General features: G+C 41.6%; 1 protein-coding gene across 1 annotated transcript in view; it reads left to right on the top strand.

Annotated features, from left to right (window-relative positions):
- ptprt (protein tyrosine phosphatase receptor type T) overlaps window positions 1-25463 on the top strand; it is a 438297-nt gene that overhangs the window by 340445 nt on the left and 72389 nt on the right. Inside the window, exons 20-23 of the mRNA XM_078247539.1 lie at window positions 4710-4790; window positions 5020-5055; window positions 20899-20991; window positions 23926-24035. Of these exons, the coding sequence (XP_078103665.1) occupies window positions 4710-4790; window positions 5020-5055; window positions 20899-20991; window positions 23926-24035 (320 nt within the window). The remainder of the gene's footprint in view (window positions 1-4709; window positions 4791-5019; window positions 5056-20898; window positions 20992-23925; window positions 24036-25463) is intronic.

Raw genomic sequence — 25463 nt, 5'->3', positions numbered from 1 at the left:
GTTAAGTTAAGGCACCAAATCGACTAGTTAAGATTAGAAAAAAGATTGTGGTTTGGATTAAAACACCGGCCCCCTTAGTACTCCTGGGACACAAACACCCTGTTCCTGGGTGAAAGTCTTGTGATTTCCCTGGGACGCTCCATGTGTTTTATGATCCACCCATCCACCCTAACTAACCTCCTCCCTGTAGGACCACTGCAGTCCTATACAGCAGTAGTCAATGTGATGCATACACTAATAAATAAGTGCAATACATATGAATTACAGTGCTTTACTTTTCATAGCTATATGTAAAAATGGTTCATGAGAACGGCCTGGTCATTTTCAAGAAAACGTTGTGTTTCCAAGTGTGTTTTTGCCAGATCTCAAAACGTAACACACTGGTCTGGCTTTCCTACACCAGATACTAGGTTCAGCGGCTGGTGTGGTAGTGTATCTGAAGCAGTCTGCTAAAAATGCCAACAACCATCATACTAACAGAAACCCATGGAAGACTGGCATGGATGAACTATTATTGAGACAAACGTCTTGCTGACCATCACAAGAACTCATTTATGCTGCTCTCTTACACACATATACAGTACATTACAATCTCTGAAGCCACTTTCTTCCCATGGCTTTAATAAAACAGGGAGGGAAAAAAAATGATAATTTGAGTGTCACCTCAGCCGCCATTACCACAAGGAGAAGATGCTGTAAGTGGCTACTTCCACAAACCACTAGGGGATAACTTAGGCTTGGAGAGGCTAATGCATCTACATTTGACTTTTTAGCATCTAGCTAGAATGTGTCTCAAACCACCTCACATCATGCTACTTGTTTTACACCCTCCCTTTATATTACTTGTTGGTTGTGTTTACTAGGGCTGGGTATCGCTAATTATTTGCCGTATTGATTTGATTCGGATTCACAAGGTCCTGATTTGATTACATTTCCAATTCAATTCACTATCAATTAGTTTAGGGAAATTTCCGTTACGATACTAGTTTAGCTTGGATATAAAAGAGATTCTCAGAGAACATATGCTGTAATTTGTACAAGCAAGAAGCAACCCACAGATATTTTCATTTCTAATGCACCAGGTTAATGCTTACATTAAGAAAGTAAAAAGTACTTTTACTTATACATCCATGATGAAAAGGCAGATATTAAAAGATTGACTTCTGGATTTTATTAATCACTATCAGATCACTTAAACAACGATCGATTTTAATTGGAGAATCGATTATTTTAACCCAGCCCTAGTAAACACACTTTGATTTTTGGTTTTCTGTACAACTACTCCAACTGAGAAAAAAACCCTGAATACATATAACTTGAATAAGCTATGAATACCTTACACAAATGTGCCAGGGAGCGAAGAGTAGAGAAAAGTGCCATGGGAGAAATGGGAGGAAAATAGAGCTGAGGAGGTGAGATAAGAAGAGAGGGTAGGATGGGAGTAGGGGGAGGAAACAAAGGAAAAGACAGACAGGGGCAGAAGAGGGGAGACACAACGTGTCATCTATCTCAGTCAGTATGAAGGGAGGTGGAGGAGAGTTTTTCTTTAGTGTGAGAGTTTCCACTAATGGCCGCCAGCTTGGGCCATCAGGTGTCTGAAATACACAAAACTGATACACGATGAACAGAAATACTGCATATGCTAACGTACATGCTTGCTAATTGGCTGCTCGAAGCCTATAGACAAATAACAATTACTTATAGATGAACACACACACACACACACACACACACACACACACACACACACACACAGACACACACGCCAATTAGCTGATGCTCCTATAGATACATGTGTGTAGGCTAAGTGTGATTTCTAGTGTGGATTTTTGAACGGGTTCAACTAGCATATAATATGTCACAGTCAGTCGCAATCCCCCTAGGTTTTATCTTATTGTGTGTGTGCCTGTATCTACCCTACATATCATTTATTTACAACCCCTTGCAGTCTGTGTGTGTGTGTGTGTGTGTGTGTGTGTATGTGAGAGAGAGAGTGTATCCGCATGGACGTAGTAGCCATCAGTCACTGTTTGAGAACACATATATGATAAATTGGCTCAGCTCTCTTCTAACAGTGTTCGATTTTTGACTTTATTCCCAAAGTTGCCATTTTGAACTGGCGATAGCAATTTGATCAACCACCAAGATGGATTCAAGTGTAACAAGGCCGCTAGCTTACTATAAACAAAAAGTGCACCACAATGTCCCCCCCCATGCAACTTAGGATCCTTATCCCATAACATAATACTGAACTCAAACATGTGTCATTTCAACAAATGACCACGGCTGTCATGTTTAGAGTAATTTATTCCCATGACTGCAAGAGGTCACTTTTAAAGCCATTTCAATAAATCACCAATGCTGTCTTTTTTCTGGTTGTTACATTCCCTGAGTGTTCCAGGGGAGACTATCAATAATATGAATAAAGATAACTCAGGGAAAAAGAACCAAGGAAACCAAAATATAGATGTAGTATATACAATAGAGATGCATACAGCTGTGGTGGGTAGAAAGCAAAAAATAAAAATAAAGCCAGTATTTGAAGTACTCAAGAGTGAGACCTTTACCTGCAGCTCTGTCTCTCCCCTCTCTGTCACACATGCAATGCATGCGCAGAGCAGCCAGTAGGAACGCTCTCTCTGTAATGACCTGCGATTGGTCAAAGGCTCCCGTCACGGTCTAGATTATCGAAAGCCTAAATACATAGCCATGAGGAGGTGCAGAAGTCTAGTTTTCTCTCACACCACTTGCATTACAATATGCTCAAATGTTATTATGGAATTTCCGCCCAACGACGCCAAAATATAAAGTACCTACCACAGTTTTAATAATGAATTAAACCAAGACCACCAAATTAAAGACCACAAAAGGTCTCAAAACACTAAATGAAAACTACTTTCTAAAAACAGGAAGAAAGCCGCACTAGAAAACAATAATGCAGACCACAAGTTAACTGATAAATTAAGCCACCAGTTCCCAATCGTTTTCACGTCAAGGACCCCAAAACTGACAAAAATTAGGTGACTTCCATTTGATAAGATTTCATTCTAGGGTACCATCTGATAAGAATTTTGGCACTATGACTCAAAGGTTAACTGTTTGCTAGCTGACTTACAGAGTGAAAGATAGATGACCTACACAGTTTGGACAGAAGAGAAATTAAAGGAAAAATGTTAACAAATGGAAAAAAAGTTTCTATTGTTTGGGTCTATTTGCGCACTTAGATAGATGGGTTGCTGAAAAGTTATTCACAGTGATCCACTCTATTCTATGGTGAAACATTTCTATCTTCTTCAAAAATGACAGTAAGCCCATCCACAGGGCACGAGGAGATTATGGAGCAACATGTTAGACATCACTTTCCACCATCATAAAAAAAAGACCATCTTTTTGATGAGAGCTTTTTGGGAAATTAAAGCCAAGGAGCACTGAACCTGGAGGCTCATGATGGCCGATCAACAAACTTTAACTAGACCCTTTATGTTGGTTTTTCCTTTAATATGTCATCATCTGTAAGTTGCTTCCACGAGTTACTACACAGGAAGCAGCAAACGGCCAGAGCCAGTGTGCTATGGTGTAAGCTAAACGCTAAAGAGGGAAAGATGCTAATTTTCAACCCTACTAAAGAGCGTCATCCAACCGGTGTACTGCCGCCATTCATCTGCATGTACGGCAGAACAGAAAATCGGCAGACTTTCCCTTAAGTTACCATCTTATGCTACTAGTAGCTAGCTAGCTTGGTTCATCTTTCAAAACAAATCTAGTTGTAGTCTCACATTGTGTGACCCTACGAGAGCCCCAGTCTTAACATATTATGACGGTCTTTAACGTTAGATGTGAGATGGTGTCAGACTGTAGTCTTTTTAAAGTCTGTTCAAAGTCTTCTAGTGTATGCTAGGCATAAGAATGATTGAGATCCATTTGATTCACAGTGTTGATAGATTGGTATCTACAGTATGTGTGATGATTGAGTATAACATGTCCACCGGAAAACGCTTCTTTTCACATCCACTTTGTTGTCACGCTCTGTTTCTCCCCATTGGATCATTCCATTCAGTTTGAACCGTCATTCTTTACACAATCACACAATCGGTTGTATGTATGTACCAACATTGAGGGCATGTCGTATTTGCGTGCACACGCATTGAGACGGGACCACTTTTGTATTTCAGAATTCAATATCGGCAGCATTGACGGTGCCATTTAAGTGTTATCGGATTGTTCTTTGGGCTGTTGAATATGGAGTATTGATCTTTCTGTGTGTATGCTTTCATCGTTCATTGTCCTGTGATGATTGATTTTTTTTTTCATAGATGAGGTCACTCACTGACCTCTTCTCCCTGGCCTTCCTCCCTTACTGCATGTCCTTCACTGATTTCTACTTAACTTTATGTCTCTACTTTCCTTATTTTATCCCCTCCTTCCCCTGTCTTCTTTTCTTTCCTATTCCTCTCTGTTCTCCCCACCTCCTGCCTCTTCCTCTTGTATTCTCTTCTCCTCTATTCTCATCTTTCCTTCTCTCCCTCCTGTTGTTTTCACTTTCTCTCTCCTCCTCCCTATCCTGTCCCACCCCTCGCTTCCACCGCACCTCTCCCTTCCCCACCTCCGGTTTCCCCTATTTTCACACAACCTCCCCTTTTTATTTTGTGTTTCTCTGTCCTCTTATTTACCTTCTTTTCACCTGTTCTCCCTTTCTGTCTCCTCCCCAGCCTCCCCCTCTCCCTGCTCCTTCTCCGTGCAGGGAAGCAAGACGCTGCAGAGCAAATCCCTGCTGAATTCCTACTACTCAGGTACACACTCAAACACACACTTAAGCACACACACACACACACACACACACACACACACACACACACACACACACACACACACACACAAAATCTTTAAAGATGCTTTAGGCAACGTTTCAGTGGCTGAAGAGGCTAATGTTTGAACTGTAACCATGTTAGTTGCAGTCATTACTGTTTCTGACTAAGCTTCTGTGTTTCCCTCTGTGTGTCATGTTGATTATGTGTGCAGTGTCTAAAGAGCCAGTTCCAGCCACAACTTCTATAGGTGAGGAAAAACTTATACGTTTCTTAATGGATCATCTATGCTTTTTGTTAATAATTCTCTCAGTATTTTTTTATTTTACAAAGCATAACAGCTGTGGTTAATAACTCAGTCAAACACCGCTCTTACAGTACTCAGCATGAGAAACAAGTGAAGCAAAAGTTACAAAATAGCACACACATTCAGGTACATACAATGTCAGAGAGGGCAAAATAATTAATGTGCATATATATACACACACACACACACACACACACACACACACACACACACACACACACACAGTTTGCACATGGGCAGAATGAAATGTCAAAACCATTTCCAAGTACCTTCTTTCTGTCTTTTTCTCTTCATTTTTCCTCCCTCTCTCCCCTTCTGTTGGCCAGATTGACCAGTTCTTTGCCAAGCAGATTGGCTGTGGCCCCTGCCAAAGTGGGACATGTATGTGTGTGTGTGTGTGTGTGTGTGTGTGTGTGTGTGTGTGTGTCTCTTACACACACACACACACACACACACACACACACACACACACACACACACACACACAGAGGTATAAGTGCTGTAGTGACATTTGTCTGCCGCTCTCCTTTTACTGAGTGTTTCTGCTTTATGTGATAATACTTATCAGCCAGCTGCCAGCTCGTCATCTTCCTGCCACACCTCCTCTCATCCATCCTCCTCCTCCTTTTCACTCCTTCCTTCTTCCCTCCTGTGTTCTGTGTTCTTTCTACCGTCTACTGTCTAATCCTCATTCTTTTTCTCTTCCATACTGTAATCTTCTGTGTTTATCTGAAATCTTTCCTTCTTTTCTTTCTCTCATCATCAGATATTCTGTCGTCGTTTCTTCACTTACATTTCATTCCCATATATTACTGTTCACTCTTCCTTCCCTCTCACTTTATCCTTTTCTCATTCCCACTCTCTCCTTCTCTCCTCTTCTGTCCTGGTCTCATCTCTTTTGTCTCCTCTCCTTGTCTCCTCTCCTCTACTTGTCACCTGCCTCTCCAGGTAGGAGAATGTGTATCTTCTCCTAAAACACTGTTATAAACCAGCCAAATCACTGTAATACCTGCTGAACCCATGTGTTAACTGCCCAGGAAACAGATAGCCAGAGGCAGGCAGACAGTCAGAAAAAAGACAGACCAATCAGAGTGATAGACAGCCACTCTGTGTCTTATCTGCTCTAGAAAAACTGCATGCGAAAAACGATATGCAATAATGTTTCAGCCTCGCATATTTAAGCTAATTTAATGTAATCTACACAACTGGCTACGCAGGTTTATGTGCCATTTGCTGATGCACGTCAAAGCATGATGAAGCAGAATGCAAAAGAACGCTTGAGCGATTTGTGCAAAGGCACAAATTCGCTGTCATACATCTTCACAGAGTGACGTTAGCGTTTTGTCGAGCCATCTGTTCTCTCCACCATTAAATAGGAAGACAATCTGTAAAACAAAACTTTCATTATCTCTGTGATGTCAAATCTGGTATCCAAAACAAATACATTAAATATAGAAAATAGACTTAAATAAAACATGGAATGATACAACTTAGGGATAGAGCAGTACAAGTGTGAGAAATAGAAGAATCCAAATGTACATTTGTCATTGATTGGTGTCGACCTATCCCTTATACCTTATCTTCATTCATCCCCTCACCCTTACCCTAAAGAGTATAAATGACAACACAACATACATTTTGTGCAGCTAAAAAGCACTTCTACATTCTTCTGCAGTGTAAAGCACAGTGCTGGTAAACTTCCCTTTAAATTAAACACGTACAGTTTATCTGCGAAGAATTATGGAATTCTTAAACATTAACATTGATTTTTGGACCGAGGCCTTCCATCCAGATATATTTTGGCTCTTCACATGAAATAATTTGGGCACCTCTGCTCTAAACTCAGTCCACCCATCCACTCACACATCCCTTCTTTTGTTCTGCTATCAACTAATGTTTCGAGTCACTTTGTTCGGTTTTTTCTTTGGTTCTATCCATCCATCATTGCTCTCTTCGTCTATAGCCCCACCATCTCTCTTCCTTTCTCTTCCACTCTCAACTCTTGCAACCGCCACTGCTACTCCTGACTATTCCCTCCTTTTATCAATCTTTTCATCCATTGCATTCATCCACTCCTACCCCACGGTCATCTGTCTATCCAGCACAGTCTCACTCCCAGCGAGTCAAAAACCAACGCTTGATCAGGTTACTTTGGCGTTTGTTTCAGATGCCAAAAGTCTCCTTTAGCGTCTCAGTCAGACGCAGGGGGCTTTAAACTAATGCCAATGTAATCCCATCCGCAGCAATATTTGACTCTCTGGGTACTCCTTTGGCATAATTTTCAACGCTCTTGGTCAGGATCTTTGGGGTTGCATTTGGACGATCTGGACCGATTTGGCGTCGTTTTTTAATGTTCGGGGTCAAACCACTTAGTTATGGTCAGGGAAGGATTGAAGGTGGTGTTACAAAATGTAGGTTTAAGTGACACACTGAACAAAAACGGGACACAAATCCCGGTGTCCTGGGTAAAAGCCCTGTGTTGTTTGACCCATCCACTCCCCCAACCAACCTCCTTATGTGGATTGTAGATCTTTCATACAACTCGCTACCGTTGTCTCTCTTGATACTATGTCATCTTACAGCGCCGCGGTCGAGCTGCTGCTCTGCCTGGTGCTTCCCGTACAGACCCTAAAGGTTGATTTTTGCCTTGGTATCTGACGCTGAGAGACACTGACCAAGCGTCAGTAGTAGTGAGAGCGGGTTGGTCTATCCGTTCATCCCATCTTTTTGTCCATCCACTAATTCCCGAATTCCCTGCAATGCCGATTTCTTAATTTCCTCATATCCCCCCATCAATTTCTACATCCATCTCTTCTTTTCTAATGTAGTTGATTCAATGAACCATCAGGGACGAAGGAAACCGAAAACCAAAGGAAGAAATTGAGTGGAAACTGAAAAAGAGAAACAGAGAGAATATTTGTCAGCATATTTCTTTATACGATATGTTTGTATGTACTGCTGATACGTTTATGATGCTTTTATCCTACCAAACACTCTTGCATGAAAAAGTATGCATAAAGGATGGAACTGAACTAGAGGACTTCTGATTCTAGTAACTGCCCTTTTAATAATTTTCTTAGTTGAATGTGAGCACATTTCATTATTTATATTACTTTAATTATTTTCAGTCAAGCACTACTGTAGCTCAGCTGTCTAATTAAAAAGAGACCACTCAAAGTTGATTACCAAAATGCCCATACATTTAAAGAATAAACTAAACGGTTAAAAGAGCAGATATCACATTATCGAGGTTTGGTGAAAAAAAAAGAAAGGCTGGCCACCAGAGTCGACAAAGAAAATACTGTCAAAACCATTTTCATCTGATCGTAGATATGTTTTTAAAAAGCTTCATTAGTTTCGACACAATATCCTTCTTAACGCTTTGACTTCCATTGAGTCCATTATGTTGTCCATTGCATTTGTGGTGGACAAGGGGAGCTGAATTCCAGAATTTATTGCAAAAATTGATAGAAATCATTTCACTTTTAAAGAATCCACCATTTAGACGCGTTCCAATACCTTTCAGGCTTTTGAAAATGGATAATGGTACCAGGAGTCTGAATGGTGCCAGCGAGGATTCTTAAAAGCTTGAAAAGAGAGACAGATGCAGAGAGAGAGAGACAGATGCAGAGAGAGAGAGAGAGAGAGAGAGAGAGAGAGAGAGAGAGAGAAGGAAGTTATTAAGACGACAGTGAAAGAGACATACAGATTGAGGGATCAAAGACGGGGAAAAGGAGCTTGGGTAAATCCAGAATGCAATGCAGAGGGGGGTTTATCTCTCTGTGTGTGTGTGTGTGTGTGTGTGTGTGTTTTATTTTTGAACCAGCTGTAAAGCTTTCTCCTTAGCTCAGGTGTTCTCAGCTATGGAAATATGGAAATATGATTTCACACACACACACACACACACACACACACACACACACACACACACACACACACACACATAAAGAAGCCAACATGTACACATTGTATAGCATACACAATTATACAAATATATGCATAAGGAGACAAGGACACATCAAAAAGTTTCAAATGTGCACAGAAACACACATATCCGTATGAACATAGACCCAATGCATTGCTAATTTTGATGCGACGTAAATCCACTGGATCAGTGGAAATCCACCGCAGCATAGCGTGCATTTCATGTGCAAACACGTTTTCCTCTGAAAAATCAATTTCCCAGACACTGCTGTATGTTCAAAGGTTACGCAGCACTGTTCTCTGTCAGTTCACAAAGCAAGCGTCAGCCTTTTGTGCCCGGGCCAAGGACAGCCCCTTCGCCGCTGTTAGCGCTGTAGTTGTGTTTTCCATGGATCAGGAGCTTTTCCTGGTTAATTAGGCTCACACAGTTGAGCAAATGCACTGATACAAACACAGACCCATGAGAAGGCGTCCCAGGAACCTAGGACCCCAAGAACACAACTCAAGAACTGGATCGGAAACTAAAATCCTCCCAATCACATTCCTGTTTGCCTTTTCAAGGGCATCCAAAATCCACGAAGATTAGGCAAATTAGACCAATAATGGATTACAAGGCAACAGCTTTGGCTTGCAGGTGACAAGACTTCACGGACTCATTCTGTTCTTTGTAAATTACTGCTGAAATATTCTGATGTTTGCATGGATGTTACAAAGGATACATTAAGGTATAGCAGATTATTAATGCTTGGTTTTAGGGCTTATACGCTGCTGTTTTATAGACAACTTGAGAAGTTGGCTACATTGTTTAAACATCAAAATATTCCCATCCCAGGTCCAAATATTAATAGCAGATAAACCCTGTGCTTGTTTCAGTCCTAATACATTGTGTACACATATAGGAGCATATACGTGGCTAGTACAGCAAACTCCACTGCAGTAGTTAACGGCTGGTTGGTAAATACTTTCCCAGGACAGGGTCTTTTTGGTTTATCAGTGCTTTAAGCCCCCAACGTCTCCTTCCAGGCAGCGCTGCCTGGAAAATGTACATGTGCGTAAATGATTCAGCGAGGACAGAAACACTCAGGAACAAAGGATATCCTTTTTTTTATTTATTTTTTTATTTTGCGAGCCCCAACATGAATATACAGTATAATAAAAAGGTGAGCACCCCTAATTTTTTCATTGCATATTTTACTGAAGTAAAAGATTCGGTCCCCGCCACCACATTAGTGATTTTTGGCTTTTTTTTTTATGATCGTTGCTCCATATTTTGAAGATGCACTGCATTGGAAACACAAAGCTGTTGCTGTGCTGCGTGGAAGATGATCCGGAGTTACATCCCGTATAGAGAGCTCATCATTTATATCCACTGCCCTGCTTGTATTGGAAGTAGTTTTTCCACAGCATTACCGGCAATTATTTTCCCCAGTCTAGTTCAGCAAAGCATTAGGCTGCATGTAAGGTGATTATGGCTAATGGTAGTCATTTTGTTTGGCCCTAATGTGGCAGTGCTGGGTAATTGAAGGTGAGAGCAGAGTTGAGAGAGAGAGAGTCATTTTTAACCTTTATGTGCACAGGGAAGATGGAGCCTCTGTGCTCTTTTGCAGCCACTTCTTGACTGCCTGCTTACACAGCTTATATTCACAACAAGTGCTCTCTCAGTCACACTTCGTTTGACAAGTCTGTCTGCCTCCTGGTCTTTGCCAATCTGACTCACACGGATAGCTAAATGTACATATAGCTGTACATAGATTTTTTCATACAGTCCAAACTGACAATTAATATCGTTGAGGATGAAAAAAACACAATGATGACAAAAGTTTATTTCCATTTTTTTTCCCTCCAAATTCAGGGATGCATTAATTTCATGTCCGGAACAGAATCACTTCTGACACTTTATTAATCCCAATGGGCAATTCATTTGCAGCTTCCCAGTCCATACAGTCAGTAACGAACACTCACCTAACAATAGTTCAACATGCTAAATATGCCGAAAGCAAACGTATTAAAAAGATATGGGGACAGTTGAAAATACCTAAAAGCATTAAATATCAGTGCCAATATTTACAAGGCTTTAGTACATAACTTTTTGATATTAATGAACGTCCGTTACATTCAAGCCATCGCCAAATCAGTTGCTACAAAGCTTATTAAGACTATCAGCTCCACACAACTCTCTCTGTATTTCTCAGTATGGCTATGTTCAGAAGATTGTGACTTTCCCGCGTAGAAGCTCTAGTGACGATAATTACCTCTTCTGAAGAGTCCATCATGTTTTTTTTAATCCTCCGTGTCCTCCTTGGCTACTAGCAACTGAGTGGAGGAGGGGCACGGTCATTGAAGGCTTGTATCATGTGGACGCGCCGCTGTCATTAGTTAGAATTCCTCATGGGGGCGACACAAACTACGCACTATAGCTTCAAGAACTGCATCTTTTAAAAATCGTCTCTGGGATGTTGTTGCAACATCCACAACTCTGAGTGATGATGCAAAATGTCTATGACTATGATTCATAAGTGTCCAAAATGTCAGTAAGTGAATGAGTGATTTGGGACACAGCCGGGGAATGCAAAATGCATCACTTCCTGTGCACTAGAGGATTTCCCCCACATACTATGCTAGGGTTGTTCCGATACTGCCTAAAATGCTGCTGTCAGTATCGGCGAGTACGTGAGTCTCAATTGAACACCGTGTAATTTAACCCTGAAAAAAAATCTTCAAAGTAGTTTATATATGTTCTTTTTTCCGCAATATATGAAGCGATAATGACAGAGTTCTCAAAGACAGTTCTTTGGCATTTAGTGTCAATATGTATTTGTTCATGTTTTACGGAGAGTTTAACCTAAGCCAGGCCATACAACAACAGTAGCAATCATATCCCATCCATACAGGGTTAGTATACAGCTATTTTTTTTTTTTTTTATGTAGACACTTTTTTTTTTTAACGCTCTGGGTTCTGATCGGTACTCGGTATTGGCCGATATGCAAGTTGAGGTATCGGGAAGGAGAAATGGTATTGGAACATCTCCATACAGTGCATCAGTACAAGACACCAGTGTTTCAGTACAGCAAATGTAGAAGCTGGACGGTTCAATTAGAAAATTAAGCTTGGTGTCCGGGTTGAGTCAGTGGGTAGAGTAGGCGCACATATACTGAGAGGTGTATGCCTCGACACAGAGGTCCATGGTTCGAATCCGACCTGTGACGATTTCCTGCGTGTCTTCCCCCTCTCGCTCCCCTTTCTCACCTAGCTCCTGTCAAAAAAAAATTTAAGTCAGCAAAGCCCCAAAAAGTAGCCTAGAAATCTAGACGCACCCTATCGGCAGCAAATGTAATTTTCAGCCAGGGTTAGTCTAGCAACTCTCTGTTGGCTTGCGAGCTGGAAAAACCAAACTCTGGTCAGGCCAATCACATTGTGTAAAGAGTCAGTGGGCGGGCTTAACATAATGACGGCAGAGTTGCGACGGTTCCGCGTGAATTCCCTGCTACTTGAAAACAAAGAAGATGGCTGCTGCTGCTGGCGAACAGCGGCCTTTCGAATCGGCTTTGGACGCGACTCTGGAAGACTTGGAGTTAAGCACTGAAATTCTTTCTTAAAAAAGGAAGATGTGTTCGGAGTTTAGCCGAACCGGATACGGCAAAATTTACTCTATCATCTAGCGTTGCTCTTGGTTGGCTATGAGTGCAGAGGGAATTTGAAAGACAACCGTTTATCCCGCCCCTCGGATTGAGCCCTGCCAATGGTGAGTCCCCAGACCCAACATCTTGATGTGGGTCTGGCTTGTCAGGCTACCCAAAAAGTAATCTTTAAAAAAAATTGCTTGAAAAGCTTGAATCACTTTTGCGTTTTATTTGGCCATTCACAGTAGCAAAACAGAGCAGAGAGAAATAAATCCATGAATAAGTCTATCTGTCCACCAGTCTCTCTCTCTCTCTCTCTCTCTCTCTCTCTCTCTCTCTCTCTCTCTCCCTCTCCCTCTCACTCTCTCCCTCTCTCTTTGGTCCTAACTTGCAAGATTTTTTTTTCGTGAGAAACTCTCCTCTGAAGCACATTTGTCTGTCTGCTGTGCAGCAGCTGCATGGTGACTTCACAGATCTGTGTAGGTAACTCACGTGCAAACACCCACCTACACACACACTCGGATATCTGTGTTCGACTCTGGCGCCTGTAAGTTCCAAAGCAAGTGGCTTTGTATGGGCATACGCACACTAGCAAGCAGACAGCCCTGAACACATGCACACACACACACACACGCACGCGCACGCTCTCTCTTTGTGAGTCAGTGTTTTTTCTCCTCATGTCAGAAGAGGTGGAGGTGAAATGAGGTAAACGGCTGCTATACTGTCTAGACTAGTTGATCCCTGCGACCTGCAGTCCAGATAGATAGTTTCATCTGCCTCTCTGTCTCTTCCTCCATGCATCACTCCTTTATTCTGCTGCTCTCTTTCTCTGGCTTGCCTTTGCCTCGTCTATCAGGCGGCCCACACCCACCGTGATTGGTCAGACACATTCCCTGCAGACAGTCCTTAAAATATGCATGCATTCTATGATATGAGTTGCCTAGTGTTCTGCGTTCATGTGATAGTTTTGGATCCTTCAAGAGGGGTCCCAAGACTTATCTGTTGATCTGTTAATTCATTCTTAGAGTTATGATTTGTATATTTATGGTATTTGATAATTTTTTACTATTGATATTCGATATTGTATTGCCATTATTGTTATTATTACTAATTTGCTTAATATTGCCTTAGCAACTTTTAAAAACTGTTTACTGTTAATATATATATATATATATATATATATATATATATATATATATATATATATATATATATATATATAGATCACACAGACTTTTTAGCTACCCAACAGGCCAACCGCTAGCATTTTCAATGTAAGCTTAAACAATTAGGTTACCTGACAGCTATTAACTATAATGTTACATCCAAACTACTTGTTGTCGTTATGACGTGAGGTGCACCTAACACACACACGCACACACACACACACACACACACGCACGCACGCACACACACACACACACACACACACACACACACACACACACACACACACACACACACACACAGCCTCCCTCCCTTCCTGAGAGTCCCTGTTAATTTGCCTACTCCTTACCACGTCGTCATCTACTCTCTCTTCCATCTTTTCCTCACTCGCTCCCCTGGCCCTGTCATGGTCACTCTCCTCCTCCTCAGCTTCGTCCCTGTCATGATGTTGTTTCTGCTTCTCTGTATAGCCAGCCACCTCTCCTCCTTCCTCTACTTCAGGTAATGCTGATGTTGAAGCAGCTACTACAGCCCCAAACATGTCAGAACTTTTGGCACATTTTGAGGCATCCTCCTGTAGATTCTTAATCTTTTTCTCCCGTAATTTCTCTGCACCTCCCTTGCGCTTTGGTGGTCGTTTGTCCATTTTAACGTGGATGCTAAACTTCCAGCTTAAGCATAACTGTTACAGCTCGTGTCTCAGGGTCGGGAGTGGGGTAGGGGGGTTCCTGGATTTGATTGGGTCAGGCCAGTGTCAATAAAGAAAATTAACCAATGGGCCGCTATCAGTTCTTTATGGGCCGGCACGGCCAAAAAAAAAAGGCCTATAAATTATATCGGCGATTCGGCCCAAAAGTGGAAAACCCACCAGGAAAATGCCCGGTATGCCAGATGGCCAGTCCAGCCCTGTCTGAATAGATGGTTCCCATTTTGTGCTGGCCACCACGAAAAAAACTAGATAAACGTGTTGTTGTACACGAATCAATAGATTAAAAATAACGTCTCAATTACACAAACTGCCGTGAGACCGTGTTGGCGTCAAAAGGGACGCCAGTAGACCCAACCAAGCACATTTAGTTAAAGTGTGTTATATGACGCTAAAGGAGACTTTAGCGTCAATAACGACGACAAAGGCACCTGACCAAGCGTCCGTATTTGACGAGATGGGAGTGAGAATGTGTTCCATATTTCATAAAGTATGGAAAAAAGCTTCTTCTAGAGAGAAAACAAACTCCTTGTGCCTAAAGGTGTTATGCTTCAATGTACACATCCAGTATAAAACAGGCACTTGAGTGGCATTAAACAGTGACATTTTTTTTTTTGTTGAACCTGTTGTAGTTGCATAAAGAGCCCATTTACAGTAGATATAAAATGGACACATTAAGTTAAAAGAATGCAAATCCCTCTTACCATATGCTACTTCTGATTGTATACCTCTTATTATTTATTCAAGTATATCTTATAAAAGCTCTATGTAATCAAAATGAAAGGATGAAGAATACTTTGGAGAAACACTTGAGTAACCTCTTGTGCTCTTGATATTGTAAATTGAGATTAAAAAATACACTTTATTTACCTGCATCCCCTGACGGGATGAAGGGTCTTTTTTTTATTTCCTTTTTCATCTTCTACTTTTTTTTGCCTGCTGATCTCTGTCTCTACATGTCCTCCTTTCTTTTGTTTCTCTCCTCCTCTGGAAAACAGCTCAGCAACACTTGTATTTTCCATCTTTTTGCTGGCGTCTCACCGTTCCACTACAGGTTGTAATGTGTTTCACATATCAGAGCGATTTTTTTTCATCCATTCTGAAGAGACTTTCACCGGCCATAAAATGAAGTTGTACCTGACCTTGTGCTTCAGAGGAAGACAGGAAGAGATAGAGAAAGAGAAAGAGAGAGATGGACTTAACAGCCCCAGCTTTTTCACCTTTTTGTTTATAAAAAGAAAAATGCTTGATGCTAAGATGTCAGTCTTTGAGCAGCACAAGTGGGTTCAGCTCTTAACCTTTAAAGGTCCTATGACATGCTGCTTTTTGGATGCTTTTATATAGACCTTAGTGGTCCCCTAATACTGTATCTGAAGTCTCTTTTATATAGGCCTTAGTGGTCCCCTAATACTGTATCTGAAGTCTCTTTCCCGAAATTCAGCCTTGGTGCAGAATTACAGCTACTAGAGCGAGTCCCACAATGAGCTTTCCTTAGGACGTGTCATTTCTGTGTCTGTAGCTTTAAATGCTATTGAGGAGGAGAGAGGGGGGGGCAAGGTGGAGGGTGGGGGTGTGGCCTTGACCAACTGCCATGCTTCACTTGTTTTCAAGCCATGATGTCTCTGTCTTTCTCATGGGTGGGCCAAATTCTCTGGGCGGGCAAAGCAGAGAAAGGGGAGGTAACCTCCTTATGACCTCATAAAGGGAAGATTCCAGATTGGCCCACTGGGGGACCATAGGCAGGCTGGGGGAACTCACATTAATGTTAAAAAAACCTCATAAAGTGAAATGTTCATGCCATGGGACCTTTAATGTTGAAAGGTTTGCAGAGAACGTTATTTGCATTTTAAAACGTGGACATTTGCAGAGACGTGGCTGGTACAACAGATAGTAAGATGGACATTTGTTGGAGTTGTGGGAGTGATGCACATGTAATGTTATGATTTATTCGGATAATAAAGGTGACAGGTGTCGAATGTAGAGTCTGTTGCATTGTTGCATATTGACTCTCAAAGTAGTAATATAGCACAGTGGGTTGTCTTGGTTAAACTAAATCCACTGTGTTTGATTGTCACTGCTGTTATTCAAGTTTGTAGATGATAACGGTTATATTGTAATAGTGTTTAACATAATTTCAATTTCAGTTTCAATTATTGTTTGACTGTTCCGGATCTAATTACTGTGTGTGCTGGCTGATGCTGTAATGAATACTGTAAGAACAGGGTATGGGAATGATGTCTTTCTCTGTCATTTAGTTGCTTCTATAATTAAGTAATTTCTTTAATATGATTGGGCTTAACAGTAATTGCCTTTTGGTGGGTATCAAGGATGTCAGTAAATGATGATGAATTAGAAAATGTCTACCCAAAATACTCGCTTCCAGTTGACTGGTAGCTGTCCATTTCAATTGTAGAACATTATATTTTGAACACAGTTGTGGCCAACAGCTTAACTATCGGAGCGCAGGGAGGGGGGGGTGGCTTCTGGGGCTCTAGCCCCGAATGTTTTCAAATCTTTGTTTTCAAAAAGTTTTTGCCTCTCTTTAGGAGGCAGGAGTGAAAAAGAGTCATCCTCAACATTTGTCGATTGATAAAGATAGTTGGAGAACAATAAGAGACAAAACAGGATGTAAAAGAGCGACAAAAGCAGCGAAAAAAAGCGACATCTTGTCCTGTATTGTTGTCTTTAGTTACTGTATTGCAACAATAAATTAAAAAAAGACCCTCAACAATTTGACTGAATGAAATAGAATTGACGGCACTGTCATGAACAAAACAATGCAGAATTATATTTGCATTAATCATACAAAGTTACACCACAACTGAAGGCTACATAGCTTCATAAGAAGAGTTTACTTTCTAACTGTGGAGGAGTTTTGTATAGAATATAGAAACACAGGTAGGCAGCTGGTTGTGTCGAAGGAGTTAACACAGTGATACTCCGAGTCCAAGTCATCCATAACTGAGTCTTAATAAAGTCACATGGTGGGAGGAGGGAACTTTATATAGCACAGTGCCAAGCATGAAGGACTGCATTAACATACACACTCACTGAGAGCGTGAACGGCCTTCACAAACACACATACACACACGCACACACACACACACACACACACACACACACTTTTTTTTTATTGCTTTCTCAATCAATGCATCTCTCTTGTCAAACACACACTAGCCACACACACTCAACGCTCTCCATATGTCTTGATGTCTCACGCACGCACGCACGCACGCACGCACGAGCGCGCACACACACACACACGCACCTTTGTGACTGTGGGGTCAATAAATCTCCCCATTAGCATTGAGATGTCTTCATCATAGTCAGTGTTGTGGAGCTGCCGATATGAATCCATTTCATGCCTGGCTTAATGCATATTTGACCTTGCTGCGAGTTAACACACACAAACGCACACACACACTCTCTCACACACACACACACACACACACACACACACACACATCAATAAACAAAACCCCACATACTGAAAGGTAGGCATGTAAATGCACACACGTATTCAGGAGCGGACACACACATCCATGTATGTATGTATGAATGAACTTAGACATTCTAACACACACCACACGCACACACACACATGTGACCTTGGAGGCAGCTGCCAAGAGCTCTGGGAACACACACACACTTCCTTTGGAGACAAAGGAAGTGTGTGTGTGTGTGTGTGTGTGTGTGTGTGTGTGTGTGTGTGTGTGTGTGTGTGTGTGTTGTTCACAAATATGTTTTCTCTATGTTTAAGTCTGTAGTGGTAGTGATGGCGTCAGTATGTTGCAACCAGTAACTAACTCTAGTAAACTAAAATACAAATACATAAATGGGCTATGAAAGAGAAAGCAAATTAAAGAGGGAAACAGCCAGCTGGATAATGTCATTAAAAATATAAACATTTCCATTGTTTTCCCAGCAATATTTGGTCCTGGCAACTACAGCATAAATATTTTTATGGTTATGTTTTGGTCATTCTTGGTTAAGGCAACTGAAAGAATATGTAATAATGGTCTTGACTAAATATTGAAAAAGTAAGCACTGACTGAAAGCACAGGATAGACATGTCAGAGGTTTTTCCTGCATAGAGGATTTTTTGGCACTGGGGTTAGGCAAGGGTTAGGTGCCTTGAAGTCGACGGTGGGGGCTTAAAACACCATCAAGCCCCCAAAAAGGCCCCAAAAAATCTGAGCCAGGAAGAATCCTGCTTGTAAACTAATATTTACCAAAAACCCAGTCTTTTTAAGTAGCCTAAACCTAACAACACACAGCACACAAGACATGGACCACTGTCTCCACCATCCACACTGATCACCTCCTCCTGACTTCTTTACAGTGGATGGAAGTCACACTTTCTGTCTTAAATCCAAGCAGCAATAATGTTTATTCTAAAATCTAAAATGTATTTGACTAGACAAACCAGTAGTGGAAGATGGGGCTGGTTCAGGAGTACAAAGGAGGGCTTAGAAAGGGAAGGATGAGAGGAGTTTCTACAGATTCATGGGATACAAGTGCTGGAGGAAATTATCAAAGGAACTATTCTGGAGACACAGAGTGAAGGGGAAGTGTGATGTACAAGCCGGTTCTGTTTCAGCGAGCAGACAGTTTGTGTTTGTCCTTACCGCTCCTGAACTCTCCTTTTTCTCCTCAACTCTTTACTCCTGTCTTTCCTCCACCTTTCCCCCTCCTCTGTCTCCTGTCCCTTCTCTCTTTCTTCTCCTCCTCTGCCATATTTCCCTATCTTCCCTCCTCTTTTCTTTGTTTTATTATCTCTCCTTCCATGTCTCAATGCATCCTCTCTTTCAGTGGTGGAATGTAACTAAGTATATTCACTCAAGTAACCTAACCCAACCTAAGTAAAGGATCTGGATACGTCTTCCACCGCTGCCCTCTTTACGCCACTTATTCCTCTCTTTTTACACTCTCCTTCTATTTCCTCCTTTTCTTTCAGTGTTCATCTGATTTCTTCTTTTTTTGCCTCCCAGTCGTTCTCCTCTGTTCTCTGTCTTGTCTTCTCTTTTCTCCTCTCCCCTTTAATCCACTACTCTCATTTCATCTCGCTTCTTGTCATTCTGTCTACTCTTTTATGAATTCCTCCATTCACACAACAGAACTTGTCAGCTATTTGTAATCAGTCCGTGTAAGCCCATCAGATATACATGGCTGTTTTTTCAGTCCCTTTTTTTTCTCTTGACCACACTTACACTCACACAACACACACACAGGCACACACACACACGCACGCACACGCACACACACACACACACACACACACACACACACACACACAACCAAGTAGTAGCTGCAGAGTGACCCATGTGGCCGGCTCATTCTTCATTCGTTTAGGGAAGCCAGTGTTTAGATTGGCTTACGGAGAAGCCACTAATGAATCCACAGCCGTCATTAACATGCAAATAGCTCCATTAAGAAAAAACAGAGTCATGCAATTCTTTACTACAACCACTTTTCCTTCTGACACACACACACACATACACACACTCTCTGACTTCAGTGAGTCTCCTATCTGGTTGTCAGAAGCCATATCACCACAGCACTGAACTAAGAGGGCATTTTATTTATTAAAACCACACAGACAACATTAAAACATGAACAGTCTAATAATAGAAAACCTCTAATAGTCTTCTTTCTATTAAAAAAAATAGAAAATAAATTCCTTTTCTTCTCATCCAGTTCAAGCATTTTCTCTTTTCTTCTTTTTCTTTTACCTTTGTCTCTACCCCATGTCCTCCATCTTTTAATCCATGTGTCCCCATCCACTTGTAAAGACATTTTGGACTCGCCCCAAAAGAGAATTTTTAGTTTTACTTATTTGGCTGACGTACAAAAGGTGATCTACCAATAAATAGAAGAGAAGTGATGAAACAAATAAACCCTATTATCGTATTAGGGCCTTTGTGTTCTTCTTTCTCTTACGCAGACTGGATGCAGCATGTTTTTTTTCTGTCATTCGCTTTTACATGCTTCCTCCACAAAAAGGCTACCCTTTTTCGGGTTCTCTGACGCTGTTCTTGACATGAGACATTCCTTCATCAGTCCCTCTGTCCCCTGACCCTTCATCAATCCATCCATCTGTCCTAATAGTGCCCATGCACTCATCCAATCAACCTGTCCCTTCCTTAATTGGAGGAGAGATATTCCAATTAACTGTCATGCCACCAATCAAGACTCAGGGTGTTATATGACTCATTTAAATCACCACTTGTCAACAGCGGCCAATCTTCTCTCCGCTAGAGTGTGTCCATACAGGTGTAACGTGTGTTGGGGTTTGTCATAGAGGGGAAGACTGTTGCCATGGTAACATATTTCCCCCTCTGTCTCACTCTCTCTCTTTCCATTAACAGACAGTAGCCAGCCGTCACTCGCCCAGCCCTCTCTGACCCTGCAGAGTTTTCCCTATGGAGGCTGTGAGTCCGTGGAGCTCTCCTACCAGAGTGGTATGTGCACAGAACTTAGGTAGTTCCTCACTTTGTTAGTTGGTGACTTAGTTAGTCAGACACTTTTGGTAGCCACTCCGTCAGTTAGTTAGTTAGATAGTCAGCCATTTGGTTAGCTACTTAGTTAGTTAGTCAAGTGGAAAGTCAATCAGTTGGTTAAATACGATCTTAGTTAGCTAGTCAGTCAGCTAGGTGGGTAGTTAGTCAATCAGCCAGTTAGTTATGTGGTTAGGTTATCACTTTACCAGTATGTCAATTAGTTAGGTACATTAGTTAGCTAGTTAGTCAGTTAGCTAGCCAGTCATTCAGTTTAGTTGGCTAGCCAGTTATAGTCAGTCGGTCAGTTAGTTAGTAAGTAAGTATGCAGGGCTGCCAATTTTTCAAAAAACCTTGGAGTGAGATTTGGTGGGGCCAACCAAAATTTTGCCACGTACAAAGCAATTTCTTTTGGCTCATTCAGTAGCATTACTGTACAGCAAAAAAAAAAAAAAAAAAATATATATATCACAGCCTTTCTCAAAGGCCCAGTAATGTTTGGCCCTCATCCTCTGTACTGTACTGTAAAAGAGAGACTATTTGTTCATTTTATGAAACATTTAATTAATTATTTACAGTTACATGTAGAGATGCACAGAGGTTAGAGAAGCACAATAGTGGCCCAAAGTTTCCCATTATCTGCCCCCCTGGTGAGCTGGCACAAACATCTGGACCAGTCACAGCTGCATGGCCTGGCAACCCAATGGCATAGGTTTTGAGACATATCATTTTGAGCATAAAAACACTGACTTTTTATGCACCTATTTCTTCCCTTTTCTACATCAATTTATGCTGGAAACAATTGAAAATATAGAAAATAAGGCCCTCAGGAATTCTGTATTAGCATGGTTCCGCCCTCCTACGTACTTCTGCTCAATTGTCATTTCCTTTCAGTACTACGTCTGGGTTTGCGGTATATTCTTGGGTTTTCTCGGGCCAAATATTTGGCGGTCCAATCAGTGAACAGAGGGAGTGGATGAGAACGATGACGTTGAGGTCGTGCGCAAGATAAGAGCGAAGCCATTCGGTCTGTTGTGGCAACGCTGCCGAATATCCAGAAGTTAAAGCCTGAGCAAGAACAATCTTTGCTGAGTTGTGTTGGTGGCCATGATGTTGTAGCCCTCCTCCCCACGGTGTTCGGGAACAGTTAGATTTTCCAGCTCACTCCATTAGTTGTGAAGGAGTTGGCTAAGGCTAACGCTAGTGATGCTAATGCTAAATATGAGCCGATAGTTGTCAGTCTCCCCTCTTTTTGCACATGCGCATGACATACACTACCGGTCAAAAGACCACTGAGTGTCAAAGTATATGGGAGCTGTACCACTTTTAATTTGGGTATGACGTTTAGACCAAAAAGCATGGAATTTCAAGCGTTTCTTCAGCCACTTCGTTCTACAACAGTCGAGAAGCCTTTTGCAATTATGTAAACACATAATGTAATCTGAAAACTGCTGCCCTGATTAAAAAAACATTGCAACTGATCTCAGCTGGTATTCTGTCTATAATGGAGTGGAATGGAAATTTATAAGTGACCCCAAACTTTTGACTGGTAGTGTACGTCACGACCAAACGTTAGCGATTGGTTATGGCAGATCCAGAGTGGCTCTGGGCAGATCCAATAGTTTTAAACTTCAACAGAGTCAACAAGGAAGTTAACACTTGTCAATGGAGAGTGGCCAGACTCTCTGTACAAATGAAATGTACCAGAGTCTGGTAGGACCAGGCTAATTCTGTATTACTTTCAACTATTTTGTTGTAGATCAACTTTTTCTAATTTAACATTATCTCTGCTGAGTCAACACACATGTAGGCCTAATTTACTCTTCCCTCCTCTTTTGCGTCTGTTTGTCTTTAAATGTGCATGTGGCACTTATTCATGTGAATCATACATTCAGTCATTTTAGTTAATTTCTAAACTCCTGGACTTCAGTAGCTCAGATTTCAGCAAGATTTCTGCTTTTATTTACAACTTTGTGCACATTTAAAATATAACTCCTCCCATCTGTGTTCTCCGAGATTTGGAGAGTTGTACTATAGTTTGCTGTGCATGTTATTGCTCCGCTGATTTGGTAGTATCTCATTCAGACTGTCTGACAGACACAGAGGCCCATTTGGGTCTCTGGTCTCTGACAAAGGTTAGAGAAGAGGCTGTACGCTGCTCTTCATCGGAGGTAGAGCACGAATGCAACGCGTCACTTCCCACAGCAGAGAGAGTCCACTAGAATTAACTGAAGTTGCTACACTTACCAGCCGCGCTGCTCACCTCCATTTTTACAGACAGAGTGGACAGAAAGCGACGGACGGGTCTGTATTTATTAAATAAAAAAAGATAAACTCAGCTTTCAGGCATTTGACCGACCGGGTTGACACTTCAGCGTGAGAAATCGGGGGTGTGGCGTGTGAGCGTGTGAAACCAATCAAATGTGTGTGTCTCACGGCCAATGCGTGAGAGTTGGCAGCCCTGAAGTATGTTAGCTAACTAGCCATTTAGATAGTCAGTCAGTCAGTTAAGTTATATTGCTTCGTTAGTTAGTTAGCCAGTCGATTAGTCTGTAGTTTAAGCTAACAAAATCCACACAGTTAAAAGCTGTTCATCGTAGCACCAGTGTAGGTAGGGGTTTGACTCGAGAAAGTGTGAAGAGTGTGGCTTTTGCTGAGCAACTCTCTTTCTGATATGCATTCAAGCCATTGACATGCACATCATGACATTAAATAATAAGAGCGTAGCCATACTGTAGCAACACTATGGCAACGATGCCAGAGCTTCAGGCAGTTGGCTAGCAAACACACGCCTTAAGCTACATTGTTAAGTCAGGTTGCCAGTTGGTTATTTCATTAGCCAGTTAGTTATACAGTGTTGTTTGCCGTTTTCTCTGTAAAATGTTTCTGTTCCTGCAGGTCAGTTCCAGGCAGGCCAGTTTCAGCCAGCTATTCGAGTAGCAGACCTCCTCCAACACATCACCCAGATGAAATGTGGACAGGGATATGGTTTCAAAGAGGAATATGAGGTGAATAGACACACACGCACGCACGCACACACACACACACACACACACACACACACACACACACACACACACACACACACACACACACACACACACACACACACACACACACACAAACACACACAAACACACACAAACACACAAAGATCGACATTACAGTCAGCTATTAGGAAGAAGGGCACAGGTCTGCAGCTACAGCACCCAGATAATAAGGATAATAAAATGTTTGTGTGTCCCCTAAATGTATACATATAACTGCTTGTAAATAGTGAGTTGGAGAGACAAGGCTTTCCTTTTATTATAAACACATGGGTCTTGCAAAGCCTTAAGCCGACCAATGTCTGAGGTGCTGCCCCCAAGGCCTCTTGCTGCCCCCATGACCCTGAATCGAAGTCAGCAGGTAAACCGCAAAGTTCCAATAAATCAAAAGCATGGCTTTGACTGAAAATGTCCTTACACCATGATAAAACCGATCATTAGAGTAAGCAGGGTAACTCTGAAACTGCCTCCACTGCTAAGAGATGAGCTTTTTGCATTATGCTGGCGTGTCACAAATCAGTCATACGCATAAGATTATATTTAAGAGTATTAATATTTCTCTGACTAATGTCCGAGTGTTTCCCTGGGCACATATTATTAGTTTTCAGTTAATGGTTCAATACACTATGTTAAAATAAACTAAATAAATGTTGTTTGCATCGCCAGCTTGGTAATTAGATTCCTTTATTTTGCGAATTGCAGCGTCCGCATTTCCTCTCCTTCCCTGTTGTTTTGTGTGTGAATGAGAGAGATTGTGGGATTGGATTTGGTTTTATGAGGATGGAGGACTCTTATCAATTATTAACTCTTTGCCTCATTAATATTAATTATCAGAAAAACAAACAGGCCAGACTTTCCGTTCTCACCAATTGCTCTGCTTACTTGGTTTATTCGTTTCCTGGTTATTTTCTTTTGTGTTTTACTGTTACTGTTTCTTCTCCTTCATCGTTTCCCTTGTTCTCTCCCTCCCTCTCTTTGCCAGCAATCATTTGCCCTCTCCCTCTTTGCTCTGCTTTAAAGGTCCAATGTGTGGAAATTTCTCCCATCTAGCGTTGAGATCATATATCGCAATCAACTCTCTTGCACCACGCAGTTCAAAGGACGTATTACAGCTACGGTAGCCTTCACTCTTCAAAAAGCCGGTCTCTTGCTCTTTTCAATGTCCTTTTTCCCTTTTCTGGGCGAAGAACAAGACTCCTGTTCCTGACATTTGGATTTTAAATACGTGTGGTCCTCCATGTTTCCTTCTATAAACTTCCCGGGGCCGGGAAGCAACGATACCCATTAGCAGCATTAGCAGCACCTGTGAGTTTATCATGTGACAGCGAAAACGGGAAAGGCGGAGCAGTATGTCCTGTATGTCCCTTACCAGCTAACGTATTTCAAGAT

Source organism: Sander vitreus, chromosome 4, assembly GCF_031162955.1.
Source record: "Sander vitreus isolate 19-12246 chromosome 4, sanVit1, whole genome shotgun sequence".
NCBI classification, from domain to species: domain Eukaryota; kingdom Metazoa; phylum Chordata; class Actinopteri; order Perciformes; family Percidae; genus Sander; species Sander vitreus.
Note: the sequence above shows the minus strand (reverse complement) of the source record. Positions and strands in the feature narration are given on the sequence as shown.